The sequence below is a fragment of the Pogona vitticeps genome, chromosome 2, assembly GCF_051106095.1.
Source record: "Pogona vitticeps strain Pit_001003342236 chromosome 2, PviZW2.1, whole genome shotgun sequence".
NCBI classification, from domain to species: domain Eukaryota; kingdom Metazoa; phylum Chordata; class Lepidosauria; order Squamata; family Agamidae; genus Pogona; species Pogona vitticeps.
The window spans coordinates 16,932,088-16,947,731 of NC_135784.1; the positions used below are offsets into that span (position 1 = coordinate 16,932,088).

General features: G+C 45.5%; 1 protein-coding gene across 1 annotated transcript in view; it reads right to left on the reverse strand.

The window, feature by feature from the left end:
• LOC110071370 (uncharacterized) overlaps window positions 1-15,012 on the reverse strand; it is a 29,257-nt gene extending 14,245 nt beyond the window's left edge. The window contains 7 exon segments of the mRNA XM_078388204.1: window positions 4,035-5,330; window positions 10,693-10,791; window positions 11,142-11,268; window positions 11,620-11,687; window positions 12,592-12,718; window positions 12,965-13,481; window positions 14,790-15,012. Coding sequence (XP_078244330.1) covers window positions 4,035-5,330; window positions 10,693-10,791; window positions 11,142-11,268; window positions 11,620-11,687; window positions 12,592-12,718; window positions 12,965-13,378 — 2,131 coding nt within the window. The 5' untranslated portion in view covers window positions 13,379-13,481; window positions 14,790-15,012.
• Between the last annotated feature and the right edge of the window lie 632 nt (window positions 15,013-15,644).

Below are 15,644 nucleotides of genomic sequence, written 5' to 3' on the forward strand. Positions count from 1 at the left end.
TCTCATTCTTTAAAAAAAAGGCGGGCAAATTTCCAAACCGAAAGTAGCTTGGAAGGAAAGAATAAGAACCAGGGCCTTTTGTGGTCACCCCCGGCAGTGTAGAATGAACATCTGTCCGAAATTCACCTGAAATCCTTGAAAACTTTTCTATTCCAGGCAGGTTTTTCTGTCTATTCCATCTAATATCCATTGAGTACACACATTTAACAACTATCAGCGCTGCTTGTTTTTAGTAATATATTAACTTTGAATTTTATTTGCTGATTAATTTAAGCCGTTCTTTCATTTTTCTGTTAATTATATTTCATGGTGTTATTGTATCAATGTATTATATTGTTTTATGATTATTGTTTTCGTTCCTCTGCTGTGCACCACGCAGAGTGGCCTCTGGCCACACGGGCAGTATAGAAGTGTAAAAAGTAAATACACAAGGATAAGGATGGCGCTTTTCCCCTTCACACAAGTCTGGCAGACATTAACACGTGGGAAAGGGAGAATAAATGAAAACGGAGAACGAAAGGACAAAGACCCAGAATATGACTCCCTATAAAGAAAGAGTAGTCAAATCTTCACTCCTCCCCCTCCCAAAAAAAGCAGAAAGAGGTAATGCAGGTATTTTCTTTTAATTTAAAAAAATGGATCCTACGCTTGAAGACTTCTGCATCCTATGGGTGAGAGTGGAAGAGAGACTTTGTTCCTTGCTTCAGGCAGCAAAATCTCTTGGGCCACCATTGCTCTTTCATAAGGCAACTTCCATGACCCAAATGCCCTGCCTAATTGAGAGGAGGTGTGTGTGTCCCTGTCCCTCCGTCTGCCATCCACTCCCGATCTCTCCCACCCTCCCCAGATCACCCCTAAGATGATCTCAGGGACCCTTTCAGGGAGTCTGAAGAGGAGGGATAAAGTGGATGGAGGGAAGCTCTTTTCCCTCTCACACAATACCAGGGGACATCCACTCCAATGGGAGAGTGAGACCAGACCAAAGAAAAGATTTCTTGAACCGGTGTGTGGTTAGTTTGTGGAACTCCTTGCCACAGGATGTGGGTGATGACATCTGGCTTAAATACCTTGAAATGGGGATTGGACAGATTTCTGGAGGAAAACTCCATCACAGGTGACAAGCCATGATGATGGGGATGTATAATCTCCAGGATTTCAAAAGGAAGGGACCTCCAAGGGGACAGATGCAAGGGAGGGGATCAGGAGACAGTGATATCTGGTGGTCCTGGGTGCTCCCAGAGGCATTTGGTGGGGGGCCCTGTGCAGTCCAGGGAGATAGATGGGGCCTTGGTCTGATCCAGCAGGGCTGTTCTTAGGTTCTTATGTTGGTTTCCTGCAGGGAAGAAGAAATACGTGACCGTTGCTAAGATCCAAAGCGCCCCCCCCCCCCAATTTCCTTCTGGAAGGGAAAAAAAGAGGAAGCAGGTAGGGACTATCTTGCGGAAGGGGGACCCTTTGTTATGCAGGACTCCGCTCCACTTCCTGTCTAACCTTTATTTCCCCCCTTTCCACTCCAGGAATCAAAAATTTATCTACAGTATTTAACTCTTCAGGTTTGGTTGTTCAGAAAACTGGGATCTCTTCCTCTCTGTTGGCTTGGAGGGAAAGGGATCTAGCCCTTCCTGATCCAGGACATCGCTGGGCTGCCCCTCTGCCGGCCCCCAGATCATTCTCGACCCACTTCCACCAGCCATTCCCCATCAACCAATGGAGGGATGAACCTTTTTTGTAAATGTAGTTTTTTTCGTTTTAGGTTTACTAAGTTTTCCTTTTATGTAAGTTTTATTTTTCTATATTGCATTTTTTAAAATAATACAATAATACACAATAATTTGTTGTTGTTTAGTCGGTAAGTCGTGTCTGACTCTTCGTGATCCCATAGACCAGAGCACGCGGGGCCCTCCTGTCTTCCACTGCCTCCCGGAGCTGGGTCAAATTCATGTTGGTAGCTTCGGTGACACTGTCCAGCCATCTCGTCCTCTGTCGTCCCCTTCTCCTCTTGCCTTCACACTTTCCCAACATCAGGGTCTTTTCCAGGGAGTCTTCTCTTCTCATGAGATGGCCAAAGTACTGGAGCCTCAGCTTCAGGATCTCTCCTTCCAGTGAGCACTCAGGGTTGATTTCCTTTACAATTGATAGGTTTGTTCTCCTTGCAGTCCAGGGGACTCTCAAGAGCCTCCTCCAGCACCACAATTCAAAAGCATAAATTCTTCGGCGGTCAGCTTTCTTTATGGTCCAGCTCTCACTTCCATACATTGCTACTAGAAAAACCATAGCTTTGACTATGCAGACCTTTGTTGGCAAGGTGATGTCTCTGCTTTCTAAGATGCTGTCGAGGTTTGTCATCGCTTTCCTCCCAAGAAGCAGGCGTCTTTTAATTTCGTGGCTGCTGTCATCTGCAGTGATCATGGAACCCAAGAAAATAAAATCTGTCACTGCCTCCATATCTTCCACTTCTATTTGCCAGGAGGTGATGGGACCAGTGGCCATGATCTTAGTTTTGTTGATGTTGAAATACATAATAATAGAACAACTTAAAAGGCATCAACAAGAAAATTCAATTAACATATCAACTAAAAAGAAAGGAAACCATATACCATCCTTTTTCTGGCCCCTGCTTCTTATCACTCTTGGGGCTAATTTACTTATTTTTTTTACTTAGTATTTTATACCTCCCCCGTTTGTCTCCAGAAACATAATTATTGTCCCTAACCTTTCCCTTTCTCAAACACATGTCCAAAAAGAAAGGGCCATACATCTTTAAAATCATTTGTACTTGATCATCTTTATTTCACCTTCATCATTCACGGCCACATTCCACCTATCTTTATATCATTCCGCCATATTACTTTGATTAATACTGTTCCAAACCCTTGCAAGTATCAATCTTGCCACTGTTACCATAATAATTAATTAATTCCTTTTCCCCTTTTAGTAGATTATTATTAACCATATACAGCAAAGCTATAATTGGACACATTCATATATCAATATAAATAACCTAATTCTCTTTAAAAATATTTGACCTTTTTCCTCCTTTCACAAGCCCCACCACATATGTAAATACTGCATATCCCCTTTTTTTAACATCTCAACATGAAGATACAGTATTACCTGTCCATTTAACAAATTCTCTTTCAGTGCTATTAGGTACCACCTCCATGTTACTTTATAACAATTTACTTTAACCCTTACAGGCGTATTTCTCATTATTCTTTTACTCTACATTGTCTTCCAATCTTCTTTATTTTCCCAGGTCTCGACAGACTTATTTGAAAACAGTTGTTTTATGTTTTCCCTATATTAACATACTATATATTATTATCCCATTTTTCTTTTTATTAATTTCTATCTTCTCACCAGTTTTGTCATATTTCATCATTAATCTACCCTCTCCTCCCTTTATTTTCCATTCCTTAGTCCAATTTTCTTTAGTGAAGGATAGTCAACTATTAAATTCTGTCATGTGCCAATATTGCTCTTACTCAATCTCTATTATACATCTTCCTTACCCAATCCTTTATTCTAATAACTCCCTACGACTGATACCTTTTAAAGCTTCCTTTCAAGATTCTCTGGGAATTTTAAAAATTCTATCATATTTTTCTTCAGTTCATTTCTTCTGTATTGCAGTATATTTCCTGATTATAACAAACAAAAACAGAAATAGCATTTGAATCAATAATAACCAGGATAAGTCAGGAGACACGCCTTAAAACAATCAGCTCTTTGCCATCATCTGCCATTATATCCATTCTTAAAAAAGTAGGTAAAGAATCTTCATTCCAACATGGAGTAAGAGCAGAATAAGAAAAAGTCACAAGAATCTTGATTTCTCTAAGACTCCATCCATTAACAGCTCTGATTCTAGGGAAATGGGAGAAATGTAAACTGTAGAACAATATGGCTTTCCAAAGGAGCTACACCCATTTAACATTATTTATCTTGACATTATTAACCTTGAACAGGCCTTAACATCTGCGATCACACGGTGCACGATTCTGCTGTCTACACTTTGTCATAAGTCACAATACATGAATTCCAATCTCTTGTGTGGATTATCTGGTGACTAAGAAGATCTGAATTCTGAGCAAAACATTTCCCACATTCCTGACATTTGTAGGGTTTATTTCCAGTATGGATTCCACGGTGTCTCATAAGGTATGAATTCAGAGAAAAACATTTACCGCACTCTGGGCATTTGTATGGTTTCTCTCCAGTGTGAATTCTCTGGTGATTGACAAAGTGTGAATTCTGAGCAAAACGTTTCCCACACTCGGGGCATTTGTACGGTTTCTCTCCTGTGTGGACTCTCTGGTGTTTCAGAAGGTCTGAATTCCGGGAGAAAAATTTCCCACACTCTTTGCATTTGTATGGTTTCTCTCCAGTGTGGACTCTCTGGTGTTTCAGAAGATCTGAATTTTCAGAAAAACATTTCCCACACTCTTTGCATTTGTATGGTCTCTCTCCAGTGTGGACTCTCTGGTGTCTGAGAATGTTAGAACTGTGAGCAAAACATTTCCCACACTCCTGGCACACATATGGCTTCTCTCCAGTATGGATTCTCTGGTGCTCGAGAAAATATGAATTCTGAGCAAAACATTTCCCACAGTCTTGGCATTTGTAGGGTTTTTCTCCAGTGTGGACTCCCTGGTGATTCAGAAGGTGTGAATTCCGAGAAAAACATTTCCCACACTCCTGGCATCTGTATGGTTTCTCTCCTGTGTGGACTCGCTGATGATATACAAGGTTTGATTTCTGAGCAAAACATTTGCCACACTCCTGGCATTCGTAGGGTTTCTCTCCCGTATGGACTCTCTTGTGTTTCAGAAGGCGTGAATTCCTAGCAAAAGATTTCCCACAATCCTGACACTGATATGGCTTCTCTCCCGTGTGGACTCGCTGGTGCATGAGAAAAGCTGAAGGATACATAAAACTTTTTCCACAATCCTGGCATTTGTACGGTTTCCCTCCTATCTGGATTATATGAGAATCACTGAGGGCTGAGAGGCAAAACAATCCTTTTTTACATTCCTGACATTTGCACAATTCCCCTTTTGTATGCACACACTGGTCCACCCGAAGGAAGGAATTACTGGCTAAACATTCCCCATGTTCCTGATACTGATATCTGTTGTCATCTCTTTCCATGCTGTGGTGGCTCACGAATTGTGGTTTGCTATCAAAACCTTCTCCGGATCCTTTGTTCCTGAAATCTATGTTTGCAGCGTGGACATTCTCCTGAAGCGTAAGTGTCACACCTTCAGCAAAATATTTCCCAGATACAGTGCAATTGTAGGGCTCTCTTCTGGTATAATTTTCTTGATCTGCTGGAAAAACAACAAACATAGAATAGATTGAATTTGAAATGGGAGAGAATGAAGTCTCTGGAAGGGGAAAAAAAAGATCTAAATCGGTGATTCCCAGCCTTGGTTTCCCAGACGGTCTTGGACTAAAACTCCCAGAAGCCTAAACCACTATCTGTTCTGGCTTATGATTACTTGGATAAAAAGGTAAAGGTTCCCCTTGACAATTTTTGTCCAGTCGTGTCCGACTCTAGGGGGCGGCGCTCATCCCGCTCTTCAAGCCATAGAGCCAGCGTTTGTCCGAAGACAATCTTTCCGTGGTCACATGGCCAGTGTGATTTAGACACGGAATGCTGTTGATTACTAGGAACCACTGGTCTAAAAGATCCAACTAGGTCTTGAAAGGTGAACAATGTCAGGAGAGAAGTAGCAGGGCCCTGCAGAAATGGGCAAAAACCTGAGCAAAAATGGGCACTGTGGCCATATATGATTACTGCCCTGCACATTCTTGAGAACATTTCCCACTTCCCCTATTTCTGAATTTATTGAAAACTTAGGATTTATTAAAACACAGCCCTGACAAATCAAGGAATATGAAACTGACTTCCTCTTACTGTCTTCTAAGGAAAGCTAAGGTCTCAAACTGGCCACATGGCATTAATTTGTGTGGGTGAGGTTCCAAGGCAACCTGTCCTTAAATGTATTGAAATCATGCGGTCAGAGCTACCTGCATCCTTCTCTCTCACCTCACACAGTTAACTGTGGTTTAGCCCATAACTCCTAAAATATACTGTTTCCCCCAAAATAAGACCTAACCTGAAAATAAGCCCTAGTATGATTTTTCAGGATGGTAGAAGCCCTACCCCCAAAATAAGCCCCAGTTAAGTGAAACCCTGCCCTCCACCCTTGTGCAGCAACCAGAAGAAGATGACAGGACTGTATTTGAATAAACGTAGATGGTTGTACACGAAAAAAATAAAACATCCCCTGAAAATAAGCCCGAATGCGCTTTTTTTTGGAGCAAAAATTAATATAAGACCCTTGTGGCGTCCACCCTCGTGCCCCTTTGGTTGACCTTCAAGCCCCAGAGCGTGACTCTATCTTAAGATAGATGACTCTTAATCTCCACACACTGACTTGAACTCACTGAATCTCACACTCTGACTGATTCACCTAATCTCGACACACTCTGACTGAAATATTGACTCAGGCTCCGCCTCTTATAACATCTGTCTCGGCTCCGCCTCTCTGCAACATTAATATTCATAAACCATTATATTACATAACATAGACCATAGATCAATTAAATAGAGAACGCTACAACCCTGTCTTATTTTGGGGGAAACACGGTACCTCAGTCTAGAACTTCCACCATGGCTCCCTCAGAGGGACCTTCCAGTGGGGATGAAACCCCAACCCACAGAGGCCTGATGTTGGGGAAGAGATGCCGAGTCCTGTAGACACCAACCGACTAATGCTCTAAATAGAGACGGGGGTCCTCGTATACGAATATCCCCACCACAGGTGGAGATGACGAGGGTCTGCCCCCCCCCCGGGGACACTCACCAAGCAATCACGATTCCATTGCTATTTCTCGCGATGGATTAGCCACTCTGCAACCCGGCAGAGAGGCTCATCATCCCGCCTTCTGCCAGGAATGGCTAATCTGTCGCGAGTGGGTGGTCTGGCCCTGTGGGGGGGGGCAGACCCTCGTTATCTGCACCTGTGGGCGGAATATTCGTATTCGTATACGAATACCCCCATCTCTAGCTCTTAAGTTTCCAACGGCCTTCATGAGCAACATGTGGACGGCAAAGCTCACCCAAGGAAAGGGTGCAGCTACTCAGGAGAGTCTCCTCAGGAGCAGAACATCTCTCTGGGGGGAAAAAAAATCTTGTCTCCCGTGGAGACCAAGGCACCTGGCCCTGCAGCTAAGTCTCTGTTCCAGGCAAACCAAAGGCCCTTCAGTCGGAAAGAGCTAAGTCGCTGGAGAACATGTCCCTCTGGTTCTTCTTTGTGAAGCATGGTAGCTAGAACTGGAAACAGCATTTTGAACTCTCTCGGTTCGGTTTCGCCTGTGGCCTCTCTTTTCTTTTATTCTTTCATTGGTTCCCACCCACCCCAATAAACTCTTGGGGGGGGTTGAAGGCTTGACATGGGCTGCTTCTCTCTCTGGATTTTGATCTTCTCTGAATGGATTAAAATATAACTTTTTACCCTTAATAGCCTCTCGAGCGAAATAGATCCCTCCTCGTGAGCACACCATTCCCCCCCCCCATAGGAAAAATATCAATTTGGGGGAATCAACTTCTCCCTTCAAGAAGATCTCAGGAGGGCGGCATATAAATGGCTCAGCGGAGGATAAACTGGCCCCTGCCCACTGGCTATGTTGTTGACCCCCACCACCAGCCCCTGCTCCTATCGGAACGGATGATGTGGGCAAGAACATTTGATTCGGTCCGACCCAATACATGCATACCTTGTGGTTGATAAGATCTAGCAAGGGTGGGTTGCCTGGGTGGGTCAAAAAGGCGGTCAATGCCTTGTTCCTGTAGGGCAGTGGCTCCTAACCTTGGTTCCCTAGATGTTCTTGGATTGCAACTCTGAGAAATCCTGGGCACCACAGAGCGAGTGGTGAAGGCTTCTGGGAGTTGTAGTCCAAGAACCTCTGGCGACCCCAGGTTGGGAACCACTGCCCTAGGAGATGGGATCTCCAGCCTTGAAAAATTCACCCTTTCCTGACGGGAACCTCTGTGGACACAGAGGTCTGGGGCAACAACCACCTCTTGCCATTATCTCCTTTTAAGGCCAGGTGCTTGAAGGTGTGCTGTCTGGGCAGCTTCAGACATTCCTGCAGGACAGCGATGATCAATACGATCCCGTTTCAGGCCAGGATCCAATACTGAAACCATGATGGGCCCAAAAAAGCAGTTATTAATAATTTATTTATTTTTAAGAGTTTAATGCGGTGCAGAGATTTTGCCTTAAAAACAAAACGTTTTTTTAAAATGTGCCTCAAAGTGGTGCGTTAAAAGTGATTTAATTACCACTGAAGAACTAATGGGGAGACAGTTTACACTTTACGGTACAATCATTTGTTTTGATACAAAAGCTAAGTATCAAAGGCAGAAGTAGCTGGTGGTGCAGTAGTTAAAACTGCAGTACTGCAGCCAAAACTCTGCTTGTGACCCAGGGTTCAATCCCAAGTAACTGGCTCAAGGTTCACTCAGCCTTCTACTCTTTCAAGGTCAGTAAAATGAGTACTCATCTTACTGGGGGTGGGGGTGGGGGAGACAATGTGTAGCCTGCACAGTTAATTTGTAGGCCACCCAGAGAGTGCTTTAAGTGCTACGGGGCAATGTAAAAGCAGCGAACTTTGGTTTTTTGCTTTTAGCTCATTCAGTTTCATGACAGTTTTTGTGAAAAAGTAAAGAGATCACTCATGTAATGCAAACGGACAAAAGGAAAAAAATGGAGTGTGTTTTAAAATGACACTCACGTTATGTTTTACCTATTGTGTTAATTAATGAAGAGACATAACAAAATGGATGTAGAAACCTGCGTTAAACATACGAGAATGAAAATTTGTTATATGATGGAAGCTTTTACAGAATGTTGCAACAAAAGAAAAAGATGTTCTTTGAAGCAGTTTGCTTCTTGATAAGTGAATAGAGAAGATCTGAGGCCAAGATTCAATACTGAAATCAACTTAGGTGCCCTTATGGATAACCAGGGATGCCCTGGATTACAGGAGATCCATTCCTTTCTTCGGAACCAGTTCTTATGAGTGACCCCGGAGTACTTCTGCTCAGCCCCAAGGTGATTAACAAGGCTTGAAAAAATTCAGAATGTCTCACCAGTCTGTCAAAAATTTCACCAGTCAGCATGACCAGACTGTAGCCTTGCAATTTATTGGGATTGGCATGAAGCTTGTATTTTGAATGCCTTTCTTTTGAATGTCTCCAGCAAAAATAAAACTGAAAGCAAAAGCGTCCAGCCTTTTAAGGAGCCATGGTTCCCTCCCACCCCAGGATGTGCCCCCGTTCAGTTGAAATTGGGAACCGGGAATCTCCATATTCTCCAGCATGGGACTATTCTACATTCTGCTGCAGAGCTATATCTCTATGTGCCGCTTGAATTCTCTTCTCGCGAGAAGGGGGCAGTTTTCCTTTTGCAATGGGAGGGGGGAGGGGAGGACTGCAGAATTAGAGAGAAAGATACAGCAGAGGGGAAGGAAGCAGGGAGGGAGGGAGCTGTGACTTGTCAAGCAGCATTTTTCACTTGTCACAGACAAGTGGATGCGTGCATTTTTCAAGCCCTAGTGATTAAGCTGTGGGGTACTGCATGGTAAAATACTATTGCCCAGGCTGGGAGAAGTCCTCAGGGGTTTAAAGGTTGGGTGCCATCAATATGCTGATGACACCTCTACTTCTCCTTATCAATCTGGGTCAGCTGAGGCTGTGCAGGTGCTGGGCCAACATCTGGAGATTGTAATGGGCTGGATGTGGGCCAAGAAACTGAACCCAGAATCCAACAAGATGGAGGCTCTGTGGTTCCCAAGTTCAGGTATTGGATAGATTTATTCTAGATGGATTTATACTCCCTCTGAAAGAGCCTGGTGCATAGTTGGGGGGGTACCCCTAGATTCATCTTTGTTTCTGGAGGCTCAGGTGTGTTCAGTGATTCAGGGGGCTTGGAATCAGCTTTGACTTCTCTGCAATCTATGACAGAGAAAACCTGGCTACAGGAGTCCATGCCCTGGTAGCTTACCAGTTAAGAGTACTACACTGCACTTTACATGGTTCTCCCCTTGAAGATGAAACAGATGCTGTAGCAAGTCCAGTATGCAGCGGCTGGACTGCTTACAGATAACTCCTTCGGAGCCCACATGACACCACTTCTGAAGAATCTGCAAGTACAATTATGGTAAGACAATGACTTTTAAAGCCGTTAATGGCTCTGGACCTGTATATTTGAAGGAACGCCTCTCTCTCTCTCTCTCTCTCTCTCTCTGCCTTTCTGATCACCCAGATCTGCTGAGGAAACCCTCCTCTGTGTCTCACCATTATGTGTTAGGACAACGGGAGAAGGCTTTTTCTACTGTACGACTCTGAATGTGGAATTCTCTCCCCTTGAAGTCACAACTGGTGACCACACTGGAATCATTTTAGTGTCCCGCCGAGATGTGCTTAGTTATTAGAGCCTTTCAGATCATGGCGTGTTTAGGGTCTAGTGCAATCTTTTAATGTTTCACTTTTGTTGTGTGTGATTTTAACATAACTATCTTATTTTTCAATATTGTTTCATGCAGCTTTGCAATATACGCTGAGCCTGCGATATAAGGCAGAGTACAGTACACAGTTTAAGTAGGTAAATAAACACAAACCTGTTAAGCACTGCTCCCCTTGTTCATTGTTGCGAAGTGACGCGATGCTAACGGGAAATTCAAGTGGTCCTGTGGCTGCTAGAATGTTTTCCTCAACATCTGGAGGAAAAAAACAACCCTGTTGTTCTGTTCCTCACAAGAAGCCAGAATTTCCATTTTTATCAGAGAAATCCCTTAATTCAGCTTGTACATAAAGGCAAACTTTCTCCCTAACACAGGGGGGGACCTTTGCCCTTGATGGACATGAGCTCCATTTCCCACTGTGCTTCACCACTGGCGAGGGTGGCCAGGGTTGATGGGGGGCCTGGAATTCTGTAATGTTGGGGGGCCTTAGAGGTTCCCCACCCCTGCGTAAAAGACGCCCCCCCCCATGTGTGAGAGGGGCCACTGCTCTAATGTGGATACTGCTGTCACTGCCCTCCGTGCGAAAGAGGGAAACAATGACTTACCGAGAGAAGCCACAATCTGACGGTTCTCCTCCATGACTTCCCTGTGGAGGGATCTCTGGTCCGGATCCAGCAGCACCCACTCCTCCTGGGTGAAGTTGACAGCCACCTCCTCAAAGGTCACTGGACCCTGGAAGAAAAGAAAATGTTTCTACTTCGCATTTAAAGAACCTACTACAGAATCTGAACCAATGTTAAGATTGGAAGGCAAGGCTTCCCTTTTCATGGTGATCGGGACGTACCTTCCTGGGGGGGAACGTCCTGATAACAATTGCCACAAGTCCTTGGGATCTCACTCTTCCTCCAGGACAGAGCCCGGCTGCCTTCGAATCCCCCTTCCTCAGGCAGGAAAGCAGGAGGGAGAAGGCTGTGCCTTCAAGTTCAAGGCCCAGATTTCCCATAAGGAAATTGTGTCCTTTGCTTCCCCAGACGGAAACTGAAGGAGAGGATCCCCCCCCCCAAAATCCTTGGCCCCTCCTACCTGATCCGGGTCCTCCCCATCAAAAAGAAGCGACAGGAGACCTCTAGTCCCAGCCAACGTTCCAGACCCTGCAAGAGAAATTAAAAACAAACCCACAGATTTCTCGGGGCAATTCAAATCACAATCCAAAGGAAATGGATTAGGATACAACCCTTTTCCAGCCTGAAACGACACCTCCCAAGAGGAAGGAGAGAAGTGTGTGTGACAGGACTGGCCAAAGAGCATTGAGGGTGGTTGTTGTGGGTTTTTCGGGCTCTTTGGCTGTGTTCTGAAGGTTGTTCTTCCTAACGTTTCGCCAGTCTCTGTGGCCGGCATCTTCAGAGGACAGCAAGATGCCGGCCACAGAGACTGGCGAAACGTTAGGAAGAACAACCTTCAGAACACGGCCAAAGAGCCCGAAAAACCCACAACAACCATTAGATCCCGGCCGTGAAAGCCTTCGCGAATAGCATTGAGGGTGTCGAATGGACACTCAGGGGACCCGTGTCCTCGTCCCCAACAGGCCACGAAAGCTGACTCGGTGACCAGGGTCAGGGCCCGCATAAGCCTCTCTGATCTCAAAGGGCAATAAGGTCAAAAGACAAGGCAAAAGCCATGAGGTCTGGAAGGTGTTAATGGTGGACGCAGGAGACAGAAATCAGATTTGTAAATAAATACATGAGAAAGAACGTGCAAGGAATGACCCAGTCAAGTCTGGTCGTTGGGCTTTGGCTTGTTCAGGGTCTGCCCTGCATTCTACCAGCTATTCCTCATTTCATTTGGAAAACAATGATTCTTTCATTTCATCTTCTGATTGCAAAATGAGATATACGAGAGTGAGTACTGAAAATTAAAAAACATTTCTGAACTGCAGAAAAGATGCATGAAAAAAAAATACTCTGTCCCTCAAGACACAGCAAACAAGAAAAGCAGATTAAGGATCCCTCACAAACTCCTGAGAAAGAGAGCAAATTTCCCAACAAAGATCCTTACCCTTCAAGGGGACGCCTCCAACACCCTCACGTTCCTCCCTTCGGGGGAAAATACTCTCTTTGCTGTCTGATGGAGTCTTTTCGGTTGCGAAGAAATTGTACTGAACGTCCACCGAGAGGTTTCTGATCTGATTTAGCAGTTGAGGGTCCAACCAAGGAAATTTTGAAATGGAAAAGAAAAGAAAAAAAAAGATATACAGAATTCCCAGCAGAGGAAGTTCTATTATGAGAGGACAGCGGATAGTTATCAAGGAGACTGATTCTCCTACAATGTGTAAAATTCGAGGTGTATTTTCTTCTGTGCTTTCTGGGGTACAGAGGCCATAAGCTCCCCACCCCTGCTTCACAGTGACCCGGAAGAAAAGCAGTCTCACCTTCTCCTCTTCCTGCCTCTTCTCCTCGGCCTGACTCAGGAGGAAGCCTTCGGCCAGGGCCACTGCCTGGGAACTGGTCTCTGCTCCACATTCCCTCACCCAGCTGGACATCTCCGGGGGAAGGATGGCCAGGAACTGCTCCAGGATCACCAGGTCCAGGATCTCAGCCTTAGTGTGCTTTTCTGGCTTCAACCACTGGTGGCAAAGATGGCAGAGTTGGGTGCAAGCCTCTCGAGGATCCTCTGCCTCCTGGTACGAGAACAGCCTGAAGCGCTGTTGCTGTGCATCTGATCTGACAATGTTCTCATCCAGGATGCTCTGCCTCTTTCTTTCCCAGCATTCCTCATTCCTTCCACTCTGGATAGTGTAAGGGTCTTTTTCTGCTGAAATGCCAGCTGAGTCTTCTTCATCCATCTTTGAGCTGTACTCCAGCAAAGCCTCCAAATAAGTCCAAAGAGGCCACCCCTGGGTCTCTCTTAGGGCAAAGGCTGCACCATCAGGCCCTGCTACTAACGCTCTGCAAGAGGAAGAAGACGTGCAGTTAATAATTATTAGAGGATGCGCAAAGGCCAAATGTGGGAAATGGGTCTCCTTCCCGAAATGTGAAGAACAAAAGAGAAATAAGAGATCTGGGGCAGTTCTTTCAGCTGAAACCCACGCCTTCCCTTTACCTGAGATGCGACAACTGCACTCCCCCCCAAATGGGTTCGTCTTTTCCCCCTCACAAGAGGTCACCCCCTAAAGCCCTAAGCTCTCCCCAGGATCCTTTCTGTTCTTGACAAGTCCTCCTCAAGCTTTCTTCTATGTTATTAATGATAATAGCAGCAATCACATGCCTTAAACTAAGTTAGACATAAGGCAACGTGGTTAAAGGTTGTCAAGACAAGAGTTTGTTTAGAAGTGAATCAACCGTTCCTTTCTTCTGGAGATGCTCTTTCATCTGCAATCAACCCGAAACTGGCCCAAGACCAGATAGGTTGGCTGTATTCCTGAGAGGCATGGAGGTGGTTGTTCAAAACTATTTATTTATTTATTAAATTAATTTATTTATTAAATTTAACACTCTCTACTCAACTAAAGTCCCAGCCTCCGGCTCCACTACCAGGCACCTAAAGGGAGGCAACCGTAGTTCCCCTGCCCTCAAAAGGCTTTTTCTTGGTTAAAGGAATCGGCCCCTCCGAACGCTTTAGAGCCTCAATCTCTACTCAACTGAGCACAAAATGAACGTACACCCTTGAGAGTCTGGGGTGCATTATCATCGGAGCTTTGCTGTGATGTTCAGTTTCTCCCAATCGATTGTATTTATTTTTCTCTCTTTTTTTTTCCAGGGTTGGATTGCTTGGTGGATGTGGTTTTTTGTGCACTGTTTTCAAGCCCCAAATATTTCTCTCCTTCTGATTTCGAGGGTTGGGCTGCCTGGCAGAAGGAGGCTGTACCGCTAACTACACACAGCCCCCCGCCCTGACTCCTTGCCCTTCAGGAAAAGAACCGAAGGTCTTCCCAAGGCAACCATTTTCTGGGTCTTCCTCCTATGTGAGGGATTGGAGGTGCATCTCCCTCGGTCTCTCCTGCTTTCCCCAAATTCAACTTCCTTTCCCACCGAAGACCTACGGAGGAGATCCTGGCGGTTGAAAGAGCCACTACAGGCGGCCCTTGGCTTCAGGCAGCAAAATCTCTTGGGCCACCCCCGCTCTTCCTTAAGGCACCTTCCCTGATCAAAAAGCCAGGCTTAATTGGGGGGGCCAGAACACCCCTTTCCCTCCAACCCCACCTCACATCCCCCCTCCACCAAACCCTCCCCTGCGACCCGAGCAGAGGGACTCACCGCCACCCCGTCTCTGGGCTCCCTGGGGCGGACCCTGGGGGGGAAACGAGCTCCGTAGGGAGGCTCAAGTCCCCTTCGGAGGAACCAAAGCCCCTGTTTCTTTCCGGAAGAAGAAAAAGGGGAGACAGGAAGGGGAACTCTTGTGAGAGGGGACACTTCCTATGGAGGGCTTGCCAGCTCTTTTCCCCCTCTAGGAATCGAAACTCGTATGCATTTAACCCTTAAGTAGGACGGGATGAAAGAAAGCACCTTTTGCAACGATTTACGTATTGGCTGCTCAGAGAACCGGGATCTTTTCCTCCCTCCTGGCTTGGAAGGAAAGGGATCCAGTCCGCCTCCTTTTTTCCCTTCTAGATCTTTCTGCACCAAATCCAACCAGCCATTCATTCCCCACCGACCTTCTCCCTCGACCTCCTTCTCCATTTGCAGGACGTTGGAAGGATCCCTTTGGAGCCCACCCCACCCCCATTTATCTAGGATGAGAAGGGTCGGGGACGTCCTGGGAATCAGAGTTAGGTTATAATTAGGGCGAGGAAATGCAAGCCGAGATGGCTAGCCAAACAAAAAAAAAAAGGGGGTGGAGGAAATTGGTTGTTGTGGGTTTTTCGGGCTCTAATAATTATTAACTGCACACTAGGAAATTCGTGGAGCGTCAAAAAAAGCTTCTTTGAAAGTCTTAGAGATGGAGAAGGTGGTTTACGAGAAGGCTGGGGTGGGAGCAGCGGGTTGGATTTGGCTGACGAAGGTCTGGGAGGAAGAAAAGGGGTAGCCAAGGGATTGCCTGGCTCAGGAAGGACTGGAGCCTTTTCCCTCCCAAACCAGGAGGGAGGAAGAGATCCCGCTTGTCTGAAAAAC